Genomic DNA, 27402 nt, shown 5'->3' with positions numbered 1-27402 from the left:
ATCAGTTTTCTTGAATGACCCTTCGAGATATATGAAACTCTTGCACGGAAGAGTGAGTGTGTCCTGGTGCTGTATGACAATCCTGATTTCATCATTCTTGTTAAACGTGGTTGAAGCGTAAGATTTATGAGAGAAGTATTCTTGACGTATAATTCTGTCATCATACTCTACTGGATTGGTTATATTGAGTGATGACGTCATTGCAGGGTTTGAGACCAACTGATTTAAGAAATTCGTAGTTCACAGGTGTTATCAGTTTGCTGTTCAGTAGCGAAGTGGCGCGCTGTGTATTGCGTGCACTTGTTTTATACCGCAAGCCCATCTTGTTTTAGATGTAATCGTATAGTGATTTCCTCACCGCGAAAGTCGACAAGTTTATTATTCTGATCCACAATACGCAGCTCCAAATAGCCCTATGTCTGAGCAGTCACTGGAAGGTATATTGCATTGGCAGGTGTCTCAACAATCTTATACCCCGCTGCAACTGAGGGGAAGAATCCGTAAATAGTGTGAATGAGAGTATCGTTGAGATAGGAATTCGTAGCAATGTTACACTCGACACGTATTGTGCTGACTGGGAGTATATCCACAGACTGATTGGACTTGTAAAATTTAGTTGGATCTTTCTTCAAAATCTGCCCTTTTGTGAATCCAAGCAGGGGTCCTATTGAATGTTTCTGGCTAAAGTCAATCGTTGCATTTAGAGTCCTTATTTCAGATTTAAGTGTATTGATGTTTGCACGTAGTTCAATACCTTTTCCAGACTGTTTTAAGAGTTCGTTTAAATCGTCAATATCGTATGCACCAGATTCTATTTCAAGAATATCTTTTTCACCATTAATATCGAGATGCAGTTTATTGTTAGTGTTGGTGATATTCGGGATGCTGTTGTACGTCTCCAGTCCAATCAATGCAACACTCCATTGACCTGCACTCAAATCAATTGGTGGGAAGTAATTTGCACGCAATACAGATGACCGTCCTTTCAACGTCAAAGTGTACGACATTGCATCTGAACGTCAACTGATGAATGAATGTTTAAACATCCTGCTTATATACGTTAGTTCTTGTTCTTATTCTTCTTCTTTGTGAACGTCAAGAGAAAGATGATGCAAAGATGCCCGCAGAGGTATGTATTAAAGTCCTGATACCGTTGATAATTGTATAGCACATGTCTTCTGTGAGCGAAGTATTGCTGTAATTCTTCGGGTGGTTGCAGGTCACCAAAGGAGTCGAAATAGTAGACTACCCCAGCGTCTTTCATAACGTACGCCACCCAGTGGGTGCCAGGACCTCCGACAACATCTAAATTCACAATACCGCATTCACCAGTTTTCCACATAGTCTTAGGTAATGTATCCCTCATAAACACACCACGGAATCTTGGTATCTTGAATTTATGTCTAACAAACTTAAGAAGGTCTGTATTTGTGAGTGGTCGATCTGGTAGGACTGCTATTGGGCTTTTTTTTTTTTTTATTTATGAATAGACCAAGACCCTTCTTGTACGGTTTCAAGTATAGACATTTTCCAATGACTGCTGCTTCCATCATGCGGTTATGTCTTCTCGCCTCTTCTAACTGGGTTTGCGAGTTTTGCGCATTCTTGACTGTTCGAGCGACAGCTGCAGCCCCACCGGCGAGCGAACCTACCGCTGAGAGCGCGGAGAGGGCTGGGATGAGAAAAGGAATAAAACCGCCGGATGTCTTGGGTATCGGTAGAATGCGAGGTGCTTTAACGGATCTTCTCGTTGGCGATTCTTTGTCCTTCATTGCGTTTTTAGCTGCATACATCGCTGTCAGGATACATTTCTTCAAAGAACCCTTCTTGTTCTCCATGTTTAGTGCGCGACGTGCAGCGTTCATAACGCGCTTGAAATTCATCACTCCTAATCCTAACTTGATTTTTCCGCGCATGGTTTTATCAACTGCGAATGCTGCGATGCGTTGACCTATACCAATATCTTTTCTTTTCCGTATCGCCTTAGCTTTATCAGCTAAAATCCTATCTGCAATGTGACGACTTGGTAGATCTTTATTTGCTTCGTATGCAATGTCGTGTTCCATGCACGCTTCGTCAAGCAGATTCACTCCCTTATCACCTCGCGCCAAGCGTTTCTGAAGCTTTGTCCCAGGTCCGCAGTAATTATACCCCGGGATGTGTAATTCCAAAGGTAGTTTGTCCAGAACACCACCGCCTCCTCTAATGTGCCCTCGATCGCGCATGTCAGGCTACTGTGGTGGTTGTGGACGATGAATGTTCATTATATAGCAAATCCCTGGCATCAGTCCAACTGTTTTGTGTAGCAGGAAAACCAAGCCATTTGACTAGGGCTTTATTTCCAAGTCGTCTTATGACTCTCTCCACGAGAAAAAGATCTGGTTGTGAGCTCTTCTGCATCTCCTCAGTGTAGAAGGAGCCTGCAATTTCTTCACCTTTACTGTCTTTCAATAAATAAGTTCTAGGATTCGTTCGCTGCACATTTGAAACTGTAAATATCTCAGTTGACCAGTTCGGTAGGTATGATTTCTCAAATGCGGTCTTGTGTTTTGAGATACGCACCAAATCACCTACATTAAATTTCTGTTTGCGTGGATCCAGTATCTTAATGTGAAAGTATACCGTATCCATGAGTGTGTTATCACGAACATCAATTGGCCGCATTTTTATTGTGCTATGTTTGGTTCTATTATATTGAGCAATTATTTCTGGGAGGATATCTGTCCATTTGTATGAGCCACGAAGGTTAAACCGCATCCACATTCTGCCTTTTATTGTTCTGTTCAAGCGCTCTACGATACTTGCCTTCAGGTGAGTGAATGTCGAGTAGTGATGTATTCCATACCGCTGCATCACTGTCTTGAAGTACCTATTGTAGAACTCACCACCATGATCGGTTTGGAGATTGTCCGGGCATCGATTGGTTCCTATCTGTAGCAAGCGTTCAAAAGCATCAGCGACATTTGGTCCGGTTTTTGTCTTGACTGGTACTGCCCACGCAAATTTGGAGTATGTATCAATAACAATTAAAATGTATTTGAAGCCATTATTCTCATGTGAATATTGTCGCATATCTACAAGATCAGCTTGCCACAAGTCATCCATCCCTTTAATCATGACATGCCTGCGCGGGTATGTTTTGCGTGCTGGTTTGTGTAGTTCTCGAACTACGGTCTCCATACTTATTCGATGATACCTCTCTCTCGAAGCTCAGAGATTATGGAGATAACTTCATTCGAATGAGCTGTATTACCTGCAGCAGCTGATGCCATGAGCAGACGTAGTCGATCTATTAGTTCGTTGGGGTCGTCATAATATATATACTGAGGGACTCGATTGTTCACTGTCTTAAGACCAATGTCAATACCATCTCCGCTGCTGGCACCGTTGTTGTTGTTTTGGTCTTCAAGTATTGGTTTTATAATGGTTTTATACTTCCTGTTGGTTAGGCTTTTGGTGATCTTGTGTACACCAGTCATGTGTAGTATTTGACGGTACGTGTCCTTATCACTAACTGAATAATTTATAGGTTTTTTAGTTGGTCTTAGGAAAATAAGATTCATTAAGCCTGGTGTTCGGTCAAACTGTCTATCAGCTATTTGTATTTTGTCTTCTGTTACAGTTATGGGATGCGTGCCCAACATGTATGGTCTTCCCGGGCTAACGCCAAATGTTCTATCTATCTGGCCTGGTGCGTGACTAATAATGAATTCATCAATGGCTTGACTGTCGTTTTGGGTCGTTTTTGTTTTTGGTGAGAGCTGTCGGAGAGACTCAGTAACGGGCTTAAAGGTCTCTCTTAGTGTTTGCTGACGATCAATATACCCTAACCTAAGCAACCGTAATTTCTCTCGGACTGCTTTACGGGCTTGAATGACTTTCTGTTTGGTCGTCGACATCTCAACGTATACTAATCAGTCGTCTCTGCGACATGAGGCTTTATATATGCATTCATTTTCTTCAGCTTCTTAGTATGATCACGATCACCCTTATCGACAACAATGAGGTCTACATCTATTTTTCTCTGAATATGATCGACCTTTTCAGTTAAGTCGGTTACTTTCTTACTGATTTGATTAACTAGCTCATTTAACTGATTCACCATTCTCAGAAGGGTTTGGTAATAGGTCTCTAGTTCCCTGCGCATACTTGCAACTTTAAGAGCCATAGCTTGAATTTTCGCATCCATGTACAAGCGAATGTTCTGTCTGTGTACACCAATCATCTCAGGTTGAGAGGTGGACATACGCGCGAATTTGTCCATGGTATGGCGTAGACTGATGTGTTAACGTCTATTACCTTGTTATATATGCAAAAATTCTTGAAAGTTTCGTCTGTATCTACCATCATACAGTTTTCTTGTTTTATCAATAACGAGAAACCCATACTGTGAATGGTTCCAACAGTCTGCACATATCTTTAAGAAATCATTGAATGACATATCCGTCCCCACATGTGCTTGGTAAATGTGTCTTAAATTAAGATTGTATTGCTTGAAGGCTATAATGAGATTTGCGTTATCCCTAACAAGTTGTTTGGGGATTCTGGAATATGTTTGACTTAGATAAAATACGTCAGCACCCATATGGCGACCGAAAGAGAAATATTTGCGAAATTGGTCTTGGTTTTCTACTGCAACATCGTCAAATATGAATACTGTGTTTGGTTTTGTTTCTTCAGGTGGGGGGATATCAGAGCTTTCACTGAATGTTGTGTATGTAACGCCATCTACACCTGGAAATATCTCATGCAATAGCTGATACTTGGGTTGAAAGAGTGTCTTTGAGAATAGACAGACATGTTCAAATCGGACACCTTGCACATGAGTTAGCAGAGTCATGAGGACATTAGTCTTGCCGCAGTTGGATGGGCCTACAATAATCGCTCTTATATTATCGGGAAGGAGAATTCCGTTTTTCTTGTTCTTGTTCTTCTTCTTCTTCTTCTTCTTCTGCTCTTCACTTGAATCTTCACATGACCAGTCACCGACAATGAAGTCCTTGTGGTGAGGGTGCTTCACCCAGCCAGCCATGATAGTAAATGAGCCGTGTACAAACAAGTACTTGACATATATAGAAAATATAACTGAGAGGATAATAATAATATTTGTGTGTAGCCAGTATAGTTCGATCAATTAAACGATTGAGCTATACTGCCTACACGAGGAACACATGTATGAAGAGTAAGATGGTCATAATTTGAGTAGAATTAAAAAATTATTGGATCAATTTGATTATAATAGGAGTGGTGGTCTGAAATAAAAGAGAAACAGGAGATAAGATTAAATATAAATTATTTATTTAAAAATCATATATTGGATGTACTATTTCTGAGGTGTTATCATAATCTGCACGTTTCTTCTTAGAACCTGTACAATATATACCAAATAATTCTCTTTGGTTGGCAATAAATTCTGCATGTATCTCACGCAATCCGATAGGTGACTCTGAGTACTCTGGTTTTTGACACACGCATTTCAATTGGATGTCTGTAGTTTTAATGGCCATATGCGAACGAAGATGCTGCTCAAAATCGTCAATATGTATATTATTAACACGTAGAGAGTTTTTAACATCACTATATGCTGCCTCTATGCTAGGAACCCAACGATTCAGTCTCTCGAGAGCAAACCGTATAGAGGAGTCTAGGTTGAATAATTTGATAACTGATGGATGCCTTAGATAGACGCTGTCGACACCTGATTTAATGCATAAGGCGCAGTCATCATATACAGTAGTAATGGAAAGTGTGACATCGGCAAGACGAATTTCTGGTGGGGGATGAGTTGGATCATATTCGGTGGTCATTTGTTGATTGATGTAGCGCTCTGCATGACAGATCCCGGCCCAGTCGAACTCGGAAATCGGGACTTTAACACTTTTGGAAATATTTTCAATCTCCATTATAGCTTGGATTCCCCAGACATGATGGACGTCTATAGCAATGTTCACACATTTGGAACCACTGGAGGTTAAATTATATGTCGTGGTGAATAGCGTAGCCGCACTAGACGTATTCTTTTTATTTACAGTATCTAAACTCGGTGGTTGCACTATCACGGGAGTGTTCGATTGTGATGAGTTATATGTAGGCATCCACTACTGACCACCATTTAGTTGATCTTTAACACCACCAGTGGTTGAATTCGTTGTGTGGTGAGCAGATCGAGCGTCTTCATCACACAAGTTGCTGAGTGGGACAGAGAGCAGCAACTCCTTGTCCTGCTCCAACATGTGAGCTACAGGATCCCACGTGGTCGCTACTGGATCAAATGAGTCGGCTGTCGCTGGTGTAGGTCCGGATGAGATGGTTAACGAAGCTAATGATGATGCAGGTTCGGATGCGTCTGCGGAGCTAAGCATGGTTGCGTTTGACTCTGTTGAAAAAAGATGATGAATGATTAGATATTAGCGAATAAGTGAAAACATTGAATAATAAGGATAATGAACGAGATAGAATAATGTGAAATATGATACTTACTTTTCCGTTTGATCCTGTTCTGAGTGACTGCACTGGAGGTCGACTGGTGCTTCATGATTGTTCTTCTTAGTCTCCCGCTGACTGAGTGACCAAGACTGAGGTCCCGGAACTTAACCTATATATGTCCTACAATGAGGTCATAGGATAGTTGAATCCTATTGGTAGAAGTAGAACATGTGACTCAATTAAGGGATCGTATTGGATACAGCCATTTCCACCACCCCACAAAACCATCAGCTGACTTGATGAAGATTACTCTGGTGGCGGTAATAAAGACTAGAGAGGCAACACGTGCTGGATACACTGCGTGCGACCTTGTTGTTGTCACCTAACGATGCTTAGGAATGGTGGCGGTGTTATCAAAACAGTTCATAATGTCTCTGACGTCAAGGCCGCCATCATGGATAATGGTACTTTGGAATGGCACCGGCCTTGTTACAATACTTACGTACATCTATGAATGCAGGAGTTCAAAACTTTTTAGATTTAATTAGTGTAACAGAACGAGTTTTAGACGTGCAGAATAAACGCATCACGAATGTGCGTGAGCCAATTTTAGACTCGGATGTTGCAACAAAAGATTACGTTGAAAAAAATCGAATGTGTTCCATCATTTTTAGAATTGACAGCATCCCTTCAGGAGATCCCAATGAATCAGCTTACCTTTTACACAATGGTCAGTATGAGTATGTTTTACCTGACACTGGTAAAGTTATTTTACGCTCTATTACCCCTGATATTGAAACAATTAGCTTTGAATTGAATGAAAACAGTTACCAACTTTTCATGAATACAGAGATTGACGTACGTAAAGGAGACAGATTCAAGTTCCATAAAGCCTCGCATTTAACACTTGGAAATGGTCCACTTCATGCTGAATTTGAATATCGGATTGTAAATTAAAGTGTAATTTATCTGAGCAGTTGCGTACTGCTAAGCACTCGCAATTATCATCATGTTCCTCAGATTCCTAACAGACGTCAATGAGTGCACATCTTTCACGCCAGCATTAAAGACCTATATAGGAAATGGAGAAGGTGAGAAAAAAGAAAGTGCACTTTCCAAATGAAGTATGTACCTCAGTGCACATTTTAAATGATTGGGATTTTTCGGTATACAGAGAGGCTCGAATAGGGCTTTGCTGGCAACGTGCCGCCATTGACAGTCTTCGATTCAAGCAACGTATAGAACAAATGTGTAAAATTATCTCACCAATCCTCGACGATGCGCATAGGCAGCGTGTGATAAACACATACTTTGAAACCTCTAAGTGAAGAAATTACTGTTATAAATTGAGATGTCTACGTAAATTTAGTTCAGATAGGGAGTGGGCAGTTTTGAGCTAAAAACATGCTGCACGATTTGATTAAACGAAACATTAATATTAAAAAACAGATCGCTAAAGCTAGACAGAATATCCGAAGAAAGATGCTATCTCTAAATAAAAGAGAAACTGAAACAAAATCTGTGCTGGAAAAGACATTTAAGCCCATTTCACAAGCACTAAAGGAACTGATTTACCGATTTCCGCCGAGAGAAAACAATAGCAATTCTGCAGCTAAATGTCAAGACAATATCAACGGCTGTGACATTAAAAAAAATATGATGACGATGATGTGGAGAAAAAAAAACGAAAAGTAGCAGAAAAATACAAGAGTTGCGTATAGCAGAAAATGCAGCTGGTCGACTGTCGGCTTTGTATTTTAATAAACCTATAGACAAAACGCGCGACACCGTGTACGGAGTAAGATTTGATCCATTATCAAGTGAATGGATGATTGGAAACTCACCAGTGGAAGTTGATGTAAATGACTTAATAATACACAACGTAAGATATCCTGGAACTAGAGGGCGATACAGTTTATTGTTCAAAATCAAGCCTAAGAATTACACGAGCCGTGATCTTCAAAATTATGCAAAAATTCTGAAGGCAACCAATGCCTTTAGACAACAATACCTCGCCTTCAAGCCTGTAAATTCAAACAAAGGATATAAGTATACACGTATCATAAAGCCATTAATTGGAATACTTGAGGGTACAAAACGTCGTACTGCAGCAGCAGCAACTGCAACGGTTTCCCTAACATCTACAGAGAAAGACCGTGAAGAGGGTAATAATAGAAGCGAGGATGACGATAGTGATGATGACATTGTTGAGGAATACAAAATTGGTAAAGCAGCGAAAATAAAAGTAAAATACGTACAGGAAAGGGAATTCCCTCTGTACCTGGAGTAAACAAAGAAGATGAAGAACAAGAAGTAAAAATTGACTGGAAAGACTATTCAAACAAATCACATGTTGACTACATTCACTGGAATAACCCAAACGAACTTGTTGAACGTCTAGTTTTTCTCCTTGCATCAAAACCAGCTGGCAACAACTCACACGACAATGAAATTATTTCAATAGAGGAAGAACTCCGAGAAGCTGCTATTATTGCTTAACGTAAAAGAATAAAAAACTAATCTAGCAGTGCTTAAAACTTTGTATATTCATATCAACTGAATAAATAAACATTTTCACTTCAAACTATTTTTTTGTAGTTTCCTCTTTTATTTCTCATATCCTTCAAAGAAACAAATCTAAGTATATTTGATGACAGAGAAAACTGTAATTGTAAACTGTGTGTGTGTGTGTGTGTGTGTGTGTGTGTGTGTGCGCGCGCGCGCGCGCGCACACGTGCGTAACATCTGCACTGGAGAGCTGCCAGAGCAAGCAGCGAGCAGTAGTTCCCTCTGACACCTGCTCGAGCGACCATTTCCTGTGTGCTATCCATTTGTTGACTCCTACCCCTTCCACATGCACGCCCAAATGGCAGCTTCCTAAGGATGACTGGCAGTTTTACTCCTCCCTGGCAACCTACAGAGAATGTTTTTTTCCCAGTTGTCATGATCAGGTGGACTATCTCACAAACGTTATCCTTACTACTGCAGAACATTCCATTTCCTGCACTTCCTCTTTACCACATCGTGTCCCAGTCGCTTGGTGGCCTGAGGCATGCCGCGACGCAATTCGCACTCAGTGACGTCCTCTCCTCGTGTTTAACCGCCATCCTACGATGCCAAACTACATTCATTATAGACAGGTGCATGCAAAGTGTCATCGCGTTCTTTGGGAAAGCAAGAGAGCCAACTGGATTTCATACACTAGTTCTTTTAACAGTTCCACACCTTCCTGTGTCGTGTGGGACAACCTCCGAAGGCTCTCTTGGAACCAAGATCCATTTCCCAATTTCTGGCCTGACAGTAGCTGACGATGTCATCGTGGACCCTACTACTATCTCTAATACCTTGGGCCACCAGTTTAAGGACGTTTCGAGCTCTTCACACTATCATCCTGCTTTTCTCCATCAGAAACGAGCGGAGGAGGCTCAGGTGATTCCATTCCCTTCTCCACATCATGAGTGCGAGGACGATACCCTTCTCTGAATCGTGAGTGCTACAATGCCGCCTTTATTATGAGGGAGCTAGATCAAGCTCTCAGTTAATCCCGATCCCCTTCCCCAGGGCCAGGCGCCATCCACATGTTGCAGCACCTTTCTCTTGCGAGCAAGCACTTTCTGCTTAACACATACAACTGCATCTGGGCAGAGGGCACATTCCCAGACGCTGTCGTGAAGCCACTGTCATTCCCATACCTAAGCCCGGCAAGGACAAAAACCCGCCTTTCAGCTACCGCCCCATCTCTCTTACGAGCTGCGTTTGCAAGGTGATGCAACGTGTGATTCATGCCCAGCTGGTATGCTGGCTCGAGTCTAGCAATTTGCTGACGAATGCACAGTGTGGATTTCGAGCATGGGGATCTGCAGTTGACCATCTCGTTACTTTGTCCACCTATGTCATGAATAGTTTCCTGTGGAAATCACAGACTATGGCCTTGTTTTTCGATTTGGAGAAGGCCTAAGAGACCTGCTGGAGAACTGGAACCCTCCGTACTCTTGACACGTGGGGCTTCCGCGGCCATCTGCCCTATTTCCTTCAGGCATTTTTAAAAGACCGTATTTTCAAGGTGTGTGTGGGTTCTGCCATGTCGGACACCTTTATCCAGGAAAATGGTGCGCCTCAGGGTTCCGCTTTGTGCGTCGTCCTCTTTGCTATCGCCGTTAACACTAAACAGCATGTCTCCTGCCAGGCATCTCCGGCTCCCTTTTTGTTGACGATTTTGCCATCTATTGCAGTTCTTTACGGACCTGTCTCACTGAACGTCGTCTTCAGCGCTGTCTTGATCATGTGACTTACCTGGAATCCCGCTGTACTCGGTTCCTCAGTGACCTACGAGTCCTAATTGTTACTTCCTGGGGTGCTGATCGAACCACCCTCCTCCATTTGTACCAGTCCCTTGTCCGTTCGAAACTCGACTGTGTGCTTTATTTATGCGTCTACGCATCCATCCCTCGTATGTCATCTCAACACTATCCACCACCGTGTTATCCGTTCGGCCACGGGCACCTTGTAGACTAGCCCAGTTGAGAGTCTGTATGCTTAAGCTACTGATCTACCACTGCCCCACTGCCGTGACTTTTTCCTCAAAACATATTCCTGCCGTTTGTCTGCCATGCGTGGACACCCATCCTATGCCGCCGCCTTCGGTGATTCCTTTGATCGCCAATATGGGGCGCATCCCTCTTCTCTGTTACATCCTGGAGTCCGCTTTCGCCACTTGCTATGGCGGCTTGACTTCACGCTACCTGCAACTTTCCCAGTGGGTGTGAATCCTTCACTACCTTCGTGAAGTGGCCCTTGTTAACTTTGGCCTTCAGTACACTACTCTAGCCTCGGTATATCGCCTTCAGTTTCACGAACTCCACATGGAACTTCGCGATAGTACCTTCGTATACACTGATGGCTCTCAGACTGACTGTGGGGTCGGATGTGTGCCTTGATCATTGCAACCCGTTTGTTTCGATATCGGCTTCTGGCAAACTTCTCAGTATTTACAGCTGATCTCTTCGCTCTGTATCAGTTCATGGAGTACATACAGCAACACAGCCTTTTCAATTGTGCCATCTGCTCAGACTCACTCAGCGTCCTTCAAATTCTATGTGCACTGCACACTGCCCATCTCTTAGTGCAGTGGGTCCAGGAAAACTGTCACTTGCTCACACTTGGTAGAGCCAGTGTGATGCTTCTGTGTTTTCCTGGTCATGTCGGTCTGCCAGGAAACGAAACTGCTGACGCTGCTGCCAAGGCTGCAGTCCTCGTACCTCAGCCCGCGAGTACCTCTGTTCCCTCCAATGATCTCTGTGTTGCCTTCTGTCAGGACGTGGTGTCCCTTTGGCATCGCCAATGGTCCTCCGTTCGCGGGAATAAGCTCAGGATTATTAAGGCTCTCCCTCCGGCTTGGACGACCTACCCTCGGCCCTCCTGCCGGGAGGAGGTCATTTTAAGTAGGCTGCGTGTTGGGCGATTCCTTTTTAGGCATCGTCGTTTGATAAGTGGCCATACCCCACCAATTGGTACACATTGCGTCCAAGTTTTAACTGCCCGCCACTTCCCGATGGAATGTCCATTTTTTAACCGTTTACGTTTACGTTCCCACTTGGGTTTGCCATCTGAGTTATCGGCCGTTTTAGCAAATGACGCACGGGCTTTCGACTGCGTTTTAATTTTTATCCGCCAAAGCAACATGGCGACGGTGATTTAATTTTTAGTTTTTGACCTCCGTTTCAGGATGGTATCGTTTTTAACCCATTGTTCACGTGTCTGTTTTTAGCTGTCTTCTATTATGTCAATAGGGACTGACGTATAGTCGTTTTTCAACTCATCTCTGTCTTCGTGTTCTGTAGTTTTGACTTGGGCGCGACTGGCCCCAGTTGTTTCTTGCGCACTAAAGCAAAAACAAAACAAATATGTGAATAACTGACTAAACATTCAGTGCTACATATCGTTGGATGTTGCCCTGTACGGACATTTCAGGTGTTGCAGTCTGACCAGAGGTAGCATTTCTCAACAAGGCTTTACTACCAAATGGTCGATGAACTGTTTGAACCAGCCTGACAACATACAGGACTGGTTGTTAACAGCAGAGTAATACATATTCAAGTAAATTATAGTTTGTGTACGTAAATACAAGGAGAATTTAGGAGGGTAAGTCATGTATTAAAATACGAGTGTTAAAGCAATATGGGAAATACTACTATTGTGTTGTGGTCTTCTGTCCAAAAACTGGACTGACGCATCTCTCCATGCTACCCTATCCTGTGAAAGCTCTTAATTTCCAAATAACTACTCCAACCTACACTCCTGGAAATGGAAAAAAGAACACATTGACACCGGTGTGTCAGACCCACCATACTTGCTCCGGACACTGCGAGAGGGCTGTACAAGCAATGATCACACGCACGGCACAGCGGACACACCAGGAACCGTGGTGTTGGCCGTCGAATGGCGCTAGCTGCGCAGCATTTGTGCACCGCCGCCGTCAGTGTCAGCCAGTTTGCCGTGGCTTACGGAGCTCCATCGCAGTCTTTAACACTGGTAGCATGCCGCGACAGCGTGGACGTGAACCGTATGTGCAATTGACGGACTTTGAACGAGGGCGTATAGTGGGCATGCGGGAGGCCGGGTGGACGTACCGCCGAATTGCTCAACACGTGGGGCGTGAGGTCTCCACAGTACATCGATGTTGTCGCCAGTGATCGGCGGAAGGTGCACGTGCCCGTCGACCTGGGACCGGACCGCAGCGACGCACGGATGCACGCCAAGACCGTAGGATCCTACGCAGTGCCGTAGGGGACCGCACCGCCACTTCCCGGCAAATTAGGGACACTGTTGCTCCTGGGGTATCGGCGAGGACCATTCGCAACCGTCTCCATGAAGCTGGGCTACGGTCCCGCACACCGTTAGGCCGTCTTCCGCTCACGCCCCAACATCGTGCAGCCCGCCTCCAGTGGTGTCGCGACAGGCGTGAATGGAGGGACGAATGGAGACGTGTCGTCTTCAGCGATGAGAGTCGCTTCTGCCTTGGTGCCAATGATGGTCGTATGCGTGTTTGGCGCCGTGCAGGTGAGCGCCACAATCAGGACTGCATACGACCGAGGCACACAGGGCCAACACCCGGCATCATGGTGTGGGGAGCGATCTCCTACACTGGCCGTACACCACTGGTGATCGTCGAGGGGACACTGAATAGTGCACGGTACATCCAAACCGTCATCGAACCCATCGTTCTACCATTCCTAGACCGGCAAGGGAACTTGCTGTTCCAGCAGGACAATGCACGTCCGCATGTATCCCGTGCCACCCAACGTGCTCTAGAAGGTGTAAGTCAACTACCCTGGCCAGCAAGATCTCCGGATCTGTCCCCCATTGAGCATGTTTGGGACTGGATGAAGCGTCGTCTCACGCGGTCTGCACGTCCAGCACGAACGCTGGTCCAACTGAGGCGCCAGGTGGAAATGGCATGGCAAGCCGTTCCACAGGACTACATCCAGCATCTCTACAATCGTCTCCATGGGAGAATATCAGCCTGCATTGCTGTGAAGGGTGGATATACACTGTACTAGTGCCGACATTGTACATGCTCTGTTGCCTGTGTCTATGTGCCTGTGGTTCTGTCAGTGTGATCATGTGATGTATCTGACCCCAGGAATGTGTCAATAAAGTTTCCCCTTCCTGGGACAATGAATTCACGGTGTTCTTATTTCAATTTCCAGGAGTGTACATCCTTGTGAATCTGACTGACCGATGAACACACTATTCATCCGCTGGCCTCCCTCTACGATATTTACCCTCCACGCTGCCCTCCAATACTAAATTTGTGATCCCTTGATGCCTCAGAACGTGTCCTAACAACCGATCCCTTCTTCTAGTCGTGTCACAAAGTCCTATTCTCCCCAATTCTACTCAGTACTTCTTCATTAGTTACGTGATCCACCTATGTAATCTCCACCGTTCGTCTGTAGCACCGCGTTTCAAAAGCTTCTATTCTCCTTTTATGTAAACTGATTATCGTCCATGTTTCACTTCAGTACGTAGCTACACGAAGTACAAATAGTTTCAGAAAAGGCTTCCTGTCACTTAAAATCTATACTGGATGTTAACAAATTTCTCTTCTTCAGAAACGCTTTTCTTGCCTACGTCAGTCTACATTGTATATCCTGTCTACTTCGATCATCATAATCAGTTATTTTGCTCCCCAAATAGCAAAGTATGTCATTTCCTAATTTAATTTCCTCAGCGTCACTTAATTTAATTCGACTACGTTCCATTATCCGTGTTCTGCTTTTGTTTGTGTTCATTGTGTCGGTGCAATTGTATCTTTGATAATCTGTAGCTGTTCACCTGTAACATTGGTTTGACAATGTTTGTTGTAATTGAGTGGTGATTGACAAAATTTGCCAGCTGTTGCTTGACGAAGATCTGCCTGAGGTTCACACAAATGTTGATGGTGTTGGGTAATGGCAGAGGGCTGATCAGAAGATGCGGTCTTTCAGAATCATCCTCAATGGGACGCGTTCCGGAGGCCGAGGAGATGGCGGGCTTGGAGCTGGGCCCCCTGCTGGACGCCGGGGAGTGCGCCATGGTGACCCTGGCGGCGGGGGAGGCGCGGTTGGCGGCGCACAGGGCCGTCCTGGCAGCGAGGAGTCCAGTGTTTGCCGCCATGGTCCACCAGGACACGCTGGAGGTCAGCGGCGGCCACATCACCCTCACAGACGTCGAGGGCCCGGCGCTGCGCCAGCTGGTCTCGTACTGCTACACCCTTCGGGCTCCACAGCGGCCGAGCGTGGTCCCACAACTTCTGGCAGCTGCAGACAAATACGACATTTCGGGGTTGAAGGCAGTGTGCGAGCAGCAGCTAGGCGCTCAGCTATCAGTGGAGACCGCAGCGGCTACAGCTGTGCTCGCCGTGAGACACTCCTGTCCTAGCCTCACAGCGGCCGCCCTCGCCTTCATAAAGGCCAACCACAAAGTGCTGGCCACACAGGGTTGGTCCGATGCAGTGCTCCACCAGCCCGATGACGCAGTCGAAGTGAGTCGGCTGCTCGGTGAGATGGCACAATTCAGGCAAGCACTCATCAGTGTTTCGTGTGTGTGTGTGTGTGTGTGTGTGTGTGTGTGTGTGTGTGTGTGTGCGTATGCGTGTGCGTGTAATGTCTGTGTTACGAAATAATTCTCCATTGTTGGCTATAAAAGACTTTTGCTGGTAGCTAACAATGCTTCCATTCCCTTGTCATGACCGGTTCAATAGAGCTCTAATTCAAACTTTATTAGCAGATAAGTTAACTAACAAAAATCACTGAAGAGCAAAGCTTCAAAAATTTTGACCTTGAAGCAGACCATCCATTTTTGCAATCATTGTTTCTGTTTGGTATGAAGACTCTGAACAAAGGATATATTGACTGTGTGCTCAACAGGAATAATTCTCGCTATGGACACAACCACTGCTGAACACGGAAACACACACACACACACACACACACACACACACACACACACTGAAATGGGTAGTTTGTAGCCAGATAGGCGAATGCTTAGCATTTTTTGTCTGCATGGCACAGGTCACCACAGTGAACCTCTTCACATAAAACAGCCGTCTGTTTTGGTGATACTGCTGTTCATGAGCTACCTACAAATGGTATCACTCTGCATTTAGCCGATGTTGCCAAGCTGTAAATGGCGAAATGGTGGCAATTTCTATATGTAGTAAAGCATTTTGCTATACCCACGTCACGCCCCCGTGCGGGTTTGGGGGTTAGAATAGGCCCGTGGTATTCATGCCTGTTGTAAGAGACGATAAAAAGGAGTCTCCAACGTTTCGGCCTTAATGTGATGGTCCCCTAAGGGGTTTGACCACTACATTTCCAAATTTTCCATTAGTGCGTACCATTTGGGGAAGGACGCCTTACGTGGTGCATTATATATCCATCTTGCCCTAAGATCTGGTACATTCGTTATTGAAATGGAGTTGGAGTTACACCGAGCTTCCGGGCACATCGGGTGCAGTTTGTTCCGGGTAGCATACATTCCCTCCATTGTGCACTTCCATCTTTGCCCTCATGTTATATATGGATATTCGACACCCAACATCCAGCACGGTAGCCAGTCTGTTGTGGTGGGGTCATCATGTACTCTCTTTGTGGTAGCCCCCTGACTACACAGGGATCGCACTGCTGATGCCTGAGTTGCTACCTTCCCACGTATGCCGAGGAGTAGATGCCTATCCCTCTGGGGCATCAGGACTCCTGGCAAAGGCCATCATGCCAGGTGGTCTTTGCTGTGGCTGGGTGGCATCCGTGGGGAGAGCCCCTGGTCAGAGTGGGTAGCATCAGGGCAGATGACCCACAATGAAGTGTGGTACAATATCTCTCGCTGGTGGGCCTCCACCAGCAGTCTCTAAGTGATCGAGGTCTACCCTCAATGGGAAGAAATATGATCAGAGATCATTTCCCTCCCTGGCCACTCCATGGGAGGAAAGCATGGCTAAAGACGGCAGTGAAGATTATTCACCTCGGTACCTTGTCTCTATGCAAGTTGATGGTGAATCATTTATGTCGATGAAGCTTCAGTTTTTTGTGGGGCATTTAGAGGACAAGTTTGGGCAGGTGGAGGGCTTGTCCAAAATGCACTCTGGGTCATTTCTAATCAAAACAGCATCCTCTGCCCAGTCATGGAGGTTGCTCGCTTGTGACAAGTTGGGGGATGTTTCAGTTATCATCATGCCCCATAAGAGTTTAAACATGGTCCAGGGTATTATATTCCACAGAAATCTTCTTCTGCAGTCAGATGATGAACTACGCTCCAACCCAGAACGACAAGGTGTTCATTTCATCCGGCGTGTCCATCGGGTTCCGAGGGTGCCTTCATCTTGGCCTTCAAGGTTGACATCTTACCTGAAAAGGTCAAGGTGTTGGTTTACCACTTGATGTGAAGCCATATATCCCTCATCCAATGCGGTGTTTTAAATGTTGGAAGTTTCGGCATATGTCATCCTGATGCACTCCTTCGGCTCCTCTCGCCCTTGGCGACCTCCCTTCGCAAGTTCAGACAAGTGGAAAAGAGGACACCTGCCAGTGGCTGAGGCAACCACAGGTCGCTGGTCATAGGACTTCACGGTCCTTGTTCATCCCTGAGACTGTCCCGGTGAAGCCCTCCCAGCTGGAACCACCAAAGGCACAGCGTGAAAAGCTCAAAAACAAAAAGGCTCCCAAGAATCCAGTGATATCGGTGGCACCCATCCCACCGCTTCCTACAAGCTCATCGTCTGAGAATGAGGTCGAGATTCTAACGTCTGCTGAAGACCTGGATCTCGCCTCGCTGGACTCTCAGACATAATGGATATCACTCATGCGGGTACTGAATCGGTGGCAGCAAGTGACCCAGTGGCGTAATCTACCTCCCCAGTCCCTTCAACCATTTCTCAGCCATGGACAATGTCATCCTCAAGTGGAATTGCGGCGGTTTCTTCCACCATCTTGCTGAGCTCCGACAACTTATCAGCCTTCACCCTTTCTTCTGCATTGCTCTTCAAGAAACTTGGTAGTGACCACTTTCTTTCTGTCACTGCCACAACGTCACTCTAGTGGGCGCCCTTGCAGATGGGCTATGAATAAGGCTGACTGGGACTTGTTCTCGTCTATTGCCGCTATTGAGCCTCTTTCTACTGAACCCATTGATGCAGTGGTTCACTCGGTCACCACTGGCATCGTTACTGCCGCAGAATCTGCCATTCCCCATTCTTCTGGGTCCCGTCAGCGAAGGACTGTGCCTTGGTTGTCGCCTGTGATTGCTGAGGCGATTAAAGATCGCAGGCAGGCGCTCCAGCGTCACAAGCGGCATCCCTCATTAGAAAACCTCATCACCTTTAAATGGCTCCATGCGCAAGCCCGCTGCATCATTCGCCAACATAAGCAGGAGTGCTGGGAGCGGTATGTCTCCGCCATTGGCCTCCATATCTCTCCATCATAGGTTTGGGCCAAGCTCCCAGGCCAGATCGCACCCACTGTCAGATGATGAAACCCCTCTCAGTGGACTGCCAGCGACACCTCCTCGACCTTTACAACCATATCTGGGTCGAGGGTGAGTTTTCGTCGCAATGGTGGGAAAGCATTGTTATCCCCGGTTTGAAACCTGGCAAGAACCCATTGGAGGTGGACAGTTACCACCCCATTAGCCTTACCAACGTTCTTTGCAAGTTGCTCGAACGCATGGTGAGCCGGCGGTTGAGTTGGGTACTCGAGTCTCGGGGCCTTCTGGATCTGTCTCAGGGTGGGTTCCGTAAAGGCCGTTCTGCCACCGACAATCTGGTGAGCCTGGAGTCAGCCATCCGTATGGCCTTTGCCCGCCTCATCGCCGTCTTTTTTTGACATGCGGAAGGTGTACGATACGACATGGCGCCATCACATCCTCTCTACACTTCATGGTTGGGGTCTTCAGGGTCCGCTGCCGATTTTCATACGAAATTTTCTGTCACATCGTACCTTCCGCGTGCAAGTAGCGGCCTCCCAGAGTCCCCCCCCCTCCCCCCCCCCCTAGTTCAGGAGAACGGGGTACCACAGGGATCTGTCTTAAGTGTCTGCCTGTTTTTAATTGCAATTACTGGGCTCGCTGCGGCGGTGGGAACGTCTGTCTCAGCTTCCTTGTATGCTGACGACTTCTGCCTCTACTATAGCTCCATTGGCATTGCAGCTGCAGAATGTCAGCTGCAGGGCGCTATCCGCAAGGCTCATTCTTGGGCTGTAGCATGTGGCTCCCAGTTTTCGGCTGCCAAGACCTGCGTTATGCATTTCTGCCGGCGACGCACAGTTCGCCCTGAGCTGTGGCGCTATCTTGCCAGCGAACTTCTTGCTGTGGTGGAGACACATTGGTTTTTCGGTGTGGTTTTTGATGCTCGGTTGTCTTGGCTCCCACATATTCGGCAGCTTAAACAGATGTGTTGGTGGCATCTTAATGTTCTGTGATGCTTGAGCCTCACCAGCTGGGGCGCCGACCGATCTACCCTGTTACAGCTCTACCAGGCGTTAATCCAGTCCCATCTGGATTATGGGAGCCTGGATTATAGATCAGCATCCCCTTCTGCGTTGAGGGTGCTGGACCCAACCGTTCACAGCGGGATCCGGCTTGCCACTGGAGCTTTCTGGACTAGCCCTGTGAACAGCGTACTTGTGGAGGCAGGTGTCCCTCCACTGTAGTCATGGCGCCAGCGTCTACTGGCCGCTTATGCTACACATGTTTGTAGCTTGCACGGGCATCCTAATTATCGTCTCCTGTTCCCTAAGTTGGTCGTCCATCTCCCCGAATGTCAGCCCCGGTCAGGTTGTACGATTGCGGTCCATGTCAGAGAGCTTCTCTCCAGGCTTGGGGTTTTCATAGAGAATACTAACATAAGGTTTCCCACCATCTGCACAGGCATCTGGTAGTATCCGTCTGAAATATGGGACTGCCAGGTGTTAGGCCGCTGACGTGTGCAGACGTCTGTCTGTCACCTCTAAGAGGATGCTGGACGCTTCCTGAGAGACACAGATGTGGGACTGAAGTGGGTACAGTTGTTTGGTTTGTGGGATTAAAGGGACCAGACTGCTACGGTCATCGGTCCCTTTTTCCGTAACTGCAAACACCCACACAGAATAAAAACGAACTATGGACATGACAACAGACGACATAGGACAAGAACGACGCAGACTGAGATTATACAAAGGGACTTTAAAATCACACAGAGTGTGACAGTGGTTGGCCGGCCGTAGAGACAAAAAAGGAAAAGCCAACCACCTATAAACACACTAAAAAATAACGCAGTCTAAAATCGTAAGCCAAAGGCCAGACTCATAACGAAAAAATGACTAACACTCAGATCAAGTGATAAAAAACCCCTGCCCAAATAAAACGCAAAATTAAGCCTGCCATGGCAGTGTCATCTGTTAAAAGGGCAGGGAGCGTATCAGGCAGCGCAAATGTCTGCCTGAGCACAGATAAAAGCGGACAGGCCAACAAAATGTGGACTACCGTCAAAGCCGCCCACAGTGACAGAGAGGCGGGTCCTCAGGGTCTGTGCGTCAGCTTGGTGTGGCCAATGCGGAGCCAACAGAGGACAACTGAGACCCTGCGAATGGCTCGCTTGGATGACCGCCACACGGTCGTCATCTCCTTGACAGCACGGAGTTTATCAGGTGTGGGCAGATGGCGCCATTCAGCGTCCCAAAGCGCGAAAACTTTGAGGCGTAAGACTGCTCGCAAATCAATCTCCGGGAGGCCAATGTCCAGAGTTGGTTCACTGGTGGCCTGTTTGGCCAGGCAGTCAACATGTTCATTGCCCGGGATGCGGACATGACCAGGGGTCCACACAAAGACCACAGAGCGGCCGCAATGGGCAGAAGTATGGAGGGACTCCTGGACAGCCGTCACCAGACGAGAGTGAGGGAAACACTGGTCGATAGCTCGTAAACCACTCAGGGAGTCGCTACAGATAACGAAGGACTCACCTGAGCAGGAGCGGATATACTCTAGGGCACGAAAGATGGGGACCAGCTCAGCAGTGAAAACGCTACAGCCAGCCGTCAATGAGCGTTGTTCCTAATGGTCCCCCATAACCAACACGACCAGCAACCATCGAACCATTAGTGTAAACAACGCCAGAGCCCTGATACGTGGCAAGGATGGAAAGAAAGCGGCGGCGGAAGGCCTCCAGAGGTACTGAGTCCTTCGGGCCCTATGCCAATTCGAACCGAAGGCAAGGGCGGGGCACACACCACGGGGGTGTACGCAGGGGGGCCCGGAAAGGAGCTGGAGGATATTAAACGTAATATCTAACATACAGGGAACCTTTACTTAGGACAACGATCTGTCAGTCAGTGTGAACAACTGGTGCTTCATTACATTGTGCCGCAGCGAGTCTCAATGCAGGAGAGGTTTCAAGTTTTCTCTATTGGGTTATTTTCTTCCATCATGTTAGTAAATGTAAGGTGTATGGCAGAGATTTATGTAAGACTTACGTCACATCTACCCAGTACCCGGCACCGGCTAGCCGGTTGTGAGGGTGAAGCGCTTACGGGACGTTCCACACCAGACCGACAGAGGGCCAAACGGCAGCCGACAGCCGCGCCTTGGCTGTGGGATGCCGGCGGCCCCCACTGTGTCGGCGCAGGTTGCAGGGCATGCAGAAAAGTAGAGCGCTACACATCTACCCAACAACTGTCATGTTCCGGCCAGTTGTGTTTTGATTTGTTGGTGGTTTAATCTGTTCTGGACATTACTAGTCTACTGTGTCATGGTGGAGATTGATATCGAAAAAAACATTAGTTCAGGAACGACCAGTTCTGTGGAACAAGACTGTAGGTACTTATGACTCGCCAGGGTAGCCGAGAGCACTAATGCACTGCTTCCTGGACTCAGGTAGGCGCGCCGAACCTGGATAGAATCCGCTCGGCGGATTAACGACGAGGGCCGGTGTGCTGACCAGGCTGGATGTGGTTTTTAGGCGGTTTCCCACATCCCGCTAGGTGAATACTGGGCTGGTCCCCACGTCCCGCCTCAGTTACACGGCTCGCAGACATCAACACATTCACACTATTCCATGGATTACACTAGACACAGACAGTTGGGGTGCACTAATTCTGTCCCGGGGGGTACGGGGTGGCGGCAGCAAGGGCATCAAGCCACCCCTAAAACTAGCCTCGCCAAATCCGTCCTAACCGCGCCGACCCTGCGATCGGTGCGGGATATGGCGTAAGCAAAAGAAAGAAAGAAACTGTAGTTTCTTATGACAGAATACAAACAAGAAATGCATGGAAGTTCGCAAAGAACTGAGCGAAGGCTTTGAACGGATATGTGACAAAAACAGAGATGACTATGGTAAGTACAAATCTTTTTTTTATGTTAAATACAAAAAAAAATTACATTGGTGGTATATTAAATTTTAGATAATTGCCATTTCACATATTCCTCAGGTGTCATAAAATAATCCGTCATAATTTTTCGTACATTATTGGCAGAAATTCCCCCACATACACATTCATTTTTTGTTATACTTTAAAGTCCATTTATGGACAGAGTATCTTTAGGGTTGTAGCCTTCTTTTTTAAGAATGGTGTTGTGCAAAACAACACATAACTTGAGAATGCCAAGAGCAAAATCTGGTTTTAAATTTATAGCTCTGGGGAAAATCCTCCATTCATTAGTGAGGATCCCATTCTATCGCTCTTGACAAGCGATAATTGGACACTCTTTTAGCAACTGTTAATTGGTGTCCAGAGTATGGTCATAGAAGGTTTTGATGCAGTCCAAATGCTTCATCACCAATAAAAAAAAAAAAAGATTCCTTGGGAGTTACAGTACTACGAAGTCCCCTGTCTTCAGGAATTACCAGTCTTTTTTTACATCAGTGATTTCCACAAAGAACAGTCGTTAAATATAGTAGAATCACTCATTTTGTCATAACTGCCGACATCTACGTACATAAATCTAGAGTCAGTCAGCCAGCCACAGCCATCAACACTATAGATGAATATCCTTTGTAATTGTAGTACGTAGAGTTACATGGATGGACGATACGAATGTCCTTTCCATTTACAGCTCCAATGCAGTGAGAAAAATTTGCTCTTTGCTCAACTTTTTCAGCAATATTTTCAACGTCGTCTTTGGTAGGTAGAGGCATCCATTCATAACGTAGAGACCAAATAGCTTGGCACACATCTATTTTACTGATTGTAGGAATGCCAAGTGTGTAACTATAATAAAGATCTGTGAACGTGCAGCCACTGGCCAGATATATGGAAAAAAGTAATTGTTCAATAATAGTACATTTTTTATATCTTTCCGGAAAAGTGGATAGTGTATACCTAACATAAACAATAATGGAAGAAATAAAGTGAACATTCCTACGTTAGGACCATTGCGTGCCCAGTGGTCTAAAATGGGAAAGAAGTCCCGCATGATCATCACAGTTATTGATGAAACTATGTACGGATAACAGTGCCAGTGTTCTACTTTCGCGAATTAAAAACTTGTGAAAATACAGTCACTTGTTCCATGCATAGCGCACCTTTGCATAGTGCGCCCACGGTTTTCGACAAATTGAAACATATCTCCGGCAATATTTTCGTGAAAGAAACAAGTCTACGACATGTTGTACAACGTTCTTTTAAATTAAATAAAAAAAAGATTGCCTTTCGCGGGCAAGCGCTCTACCATCTGAGCTACCGAAGCACGACTCACGCCCGGTACTCACAGCTTTACGTCTGCCAGTACCTCGTCTCCTACCTTCCAAACTTTACAGAAGCTCCCTGCGAACCTTGCAGAACTAGCACTCCTGAAAGAAAGGATATTGCGGAGACATGGCTTAGCCACAGCCTGGGGGATGTTTCCAGAATGAGATTTTCACTCTGCAGCGGAGTGTGCGCTGATATGAAACTTCCTGGCAGGTCCCGAGTTCGAGTCTCGGTCGGGCACACAGTTTTAATCTGCCAGGATGTCTCATATCAGCGCACACTCCGCTGCAGAGTGAAAATCTCATTCTAAAAAAAAGATTGCATTACCAACTTATATATATATATATATATATATAACTTAAAGCTGAGTCGAGCGAGAAAATAACCCCACGAAAGAGTGTGAAGTTTGGCCTTTCATATCTCGGGAAGAAATTGCGAAATAAACCAGAAACTTAGTATGTAATAACTTGCCAATATAAAATTTCGATCTCCTACTGCTCTCCAGTACTTTCCAAATTGAGGGCAAAACTGACTGGTTTTCTAAAAAGATTAACTTCTGTTTTACTAGACCATTTAACGTTTCCGCTTTTCGTGACGCTATTATTTCAGACAGGCTGAAAAACCATTTAAATTTTTTGTAAGGATAGTAGAGTGATGTACCACTTCAGATACTATTCTTGTTTCAGGCAAATTTATTATGAAGTGGGCGAATATCCGCGATTCCGTCCACAGAAGTGAGAGGACGTGTAAGTCATCCGTAAAATTTGGTAGTGAGAGGGAGCCACCCAGAACGTATATATACACTCAACAGCTTCAGTTTTTGAAGAAAACCACAAAGGACGTCCGACTGCCGACAGTCTCCCACTCTCTGATAATGATTAGTTTACGGAAAGATCACTTTCTGATGACATTTCTTCGGTCACTGACGACGCTCAGCATAAAGAAAATAGTGGTAATGAGACAATCACAGAGGAAGTATGTACTTTTAAAACAGTAGACCCACGCAATAGAAAAAAAGGAAACTTGACCCTGTCCAGGTAGAGCTGATTAATGCGCTACACAGATAACCCAATCGGCGTGTCATTTTCTAGCGGGACAGTTCCAACTTTGGAAACATTTGATGACGATGAGGTAGTCGAGTTTCATTTAAGGGTTATGCAGCTTGTCTCCGATATTAAGAAACGTAAAAAGCCTTTGGAAAAAGTTATTACAACCACTCATCATAGTACATCACGTGCGTACACCTCAAGTTCCCTTCTCTATCAGGAACAACAATCTACAAATGTTGCAATAATTAGTCAACCACCCACTACAGACAAACAGTATTGCGAACAAGCAGTAGAACAATTTTCAGGAACATCTACCGGATCCCCGCGCTTCATAACTCTCTGGAAAATCAGTATTGCATCTCTTAATGCCTAACCAATGTTTTAATTTTTTAAGGTAATAATAAAAATACACGTCCTTTAGGATAATAACTTTTTTAAATTTTAACTATTGTTTTCTTTCCAACTTACCTGATTGTAATTGCTGGATACGTTCTCGGAAGGATGTATTACGGCTTTGACTGGAACTCTTCATTCGTGCATGTAGATCGTAAAAGTTCGTAAACTCACTTGAAAATAATTAAATAACTTATCTTCATCTCCCCGTAATTCCCCAAAAAGAACAAAGAATGCAGCCACTTCGTCTCTTCTCATATTGACTGGATGGATCCAATGCAGTCAACATCTGTACAAGAGATGCCACGCTAATAGCTGGTCGTGCTCCATTTGTAGTCGAGGTCAACTAAACATGCAGAAGGCACAGCACGTTGTGGGGCTGCCGGCTACGTATGAAAAGGCGGAAGGTCACGTGTCAGCCCGGCGACAGTGCCGGCTTGTCTGCTACCGGGTTGATGCGAAATAAGCTTAACTAAATTATTTTATTATCCTTTAGCAGAGCAGAGAGAATTTGGTATAACTTTTGAGATACATCAAACAAAATACGCACAGGAGGGGGTTTGGTGCATAGTCAGGTTGCGTAAGGCAGCACCTTGCAAACAAAGTGCTGTAGTTACATATGGAGCAAGATGTTGCTGCTTACTCCTCTTACACCCCATTCTCCCCCCCTCGCCCTCCCCTCCCTCCCTCTCTCTCCCTCCCTCTCCCTCCCTCCCTCTCCCTCCCTCTCTCTCTCTGTCTCTCTCTCTCTCTCTCTCTCTCTCTCTCTCTCTCTCTCTCTCACACACACACACACACACACACACAGGATGAGGTGTAACTGTAATGCACTCTCCTTAAATACTGGAGGAACAGGGCTCAAATTTCTGCCCTCTAGAATTTCTCTATGGCTCTCTACTTACAACCATCCAGTAAATGGCACCTCGTTCCCTTGTCCTAGGGCACAGATGATGAACTTTCCTGTGCCATCTATTGCAGTCACTAACTGATCTCTAAAAACCTCAGAATTCATGAGATGTTTGGATGCAAATATCCTTTATTACAAACTCACACGTACATAGCCCTATGCTTCATACAAGTCTGGATTGTTGCTCTTTGGAAATCCATTTTTGAGCCATTATGTGCGTTCTTGCTTTCGAGAAATCCACGTGCAAGCAGCACACAAATCGCCGGCTACTACCGCAATTTTTTTCGTCTTGTCCTCTGTACTAACTTAATGTCCACTATAGCAACAAATTCCTTTAAATCTCATTCGATCCTTTATAAATGGTTTTTGAAAGCCTGCGACTGTAAAAACAATAGGTTTGTTTATTAATAAATAAACTTCTGCTAGCAGTCACGATTTTTCTTTATTTTACTTTTCGCACAACGCGTTTCGAGAAATAATTCCCATTTTCAAGTGCGTTTTTTGTGTGTATTAAGCCATTTCCTTTGATGTTGTCAGTGTGTGTGAGTCTGCTTCATTTCGTTTACTTTTACTGCAATATATAAGAAACACGCGAATTTTTAGTTGGATATCAATTCTTTTTGTGAAGCTAGTGGCGAAATTTAGAAGACTTTGTACTTACAGTTTTCTAATGGTTCATTTGTGCAGAGTCTCACACACACTAAACATCACAGACAACTTGATGAACACTTTACACACAGAAAATATCTTATGTAAACAAAAACAGTTACAAAGGTCTTCTTACAGGTAGTCCACAGAGATAACATTATAGGTCTTCCACAGATTATATGTTTTTGTACAGAGGTTATTTATCTTAATTTGGCTCATAAATTACTTATATTTATTTTACAATTGTGCTTATTTCTATGTTTTACTATTCTTATTTAAGTATATTGTCGATACATCTGAAGAAATTCACTGATTCACTTTCAAGTTTTTCATTTAATATTTTATCTTCACATTTTCTGTAATGTGAATATATCTCCAGTTCTTCAAGTAAATCCATTTTGTGTCCTTTATTTAGTTGATGGAGTACTTTGACATTTTGCTATATTTTTCCAAATGGGTGTTCTGTATTATATATGTGTGTTGCTATTGCTGATGTAGTGTGTTTGTTGTGTGTGTATATGCTCTAATGTGCTTTGTGTACCTGATGTTGAAATTTCGGCCTGTTTGTCCTACGTAGAACTTGGAGCACTCCTGGCATGTTACCTTCTATATTCCAGAGTCTGAATATGGATCTTGATTACACTTTATATTATGTATTACTTTTTGTTGTAGTTTATTAGCTGTAGAAACCCCAATTTTTACTCTGTGATACATTGCCTATGTATGGGATATGCACTTCCTTTAAAAATGCACTACTATAAAATACAACAGAACTCTGGATTTG

At 45.1% G+C, this 27402-nt stretch overlaps 1 protein-coding gene across 2 annotated transcripts in view; it reads left to right on the top strand.

Moving 5' to 3' along the window:
• Nucleotides 1-27402, top strand: part of LOC126094674 (ankyrin-2-like) — a 117615-nt gene that overhangs the window by 78754 nt on the left and 11459 nt on the right. Inside the window, exon 3 of one of the 2 annotated variants that reach the window (XM_049909184.1) lies at nt 14916-15486. In XM_049909184.1, the coding sequence (XP_049765141.1) occupies nt 14916-15486 (571 nt within the window). The remainder of the gene's footprint in view (nt 1-14915; nt 15487-27402) is intronic. The other variant, XM_049909185.1, reaches the window with a different exon arrangement.

The sequence above is a fragment of the Schistocerca cancellata genome, chromosome 8, assembly GCF_023864275.1.
Source record: "Schistocerca cancellata isolate TAMUIC-IGC-003103 chromosome 8, iqSchCanc2.1, whole genome shotgun sequence".
NCBI lineage: Eukaryota > Metazoa > Arthropoda > Insecta > Orthoptera > Acrididae > Schistocerca > Schistocerca cancellata.
This window is presented reverse-complemented; position numbering and strand designations above follow the sequence as displayed.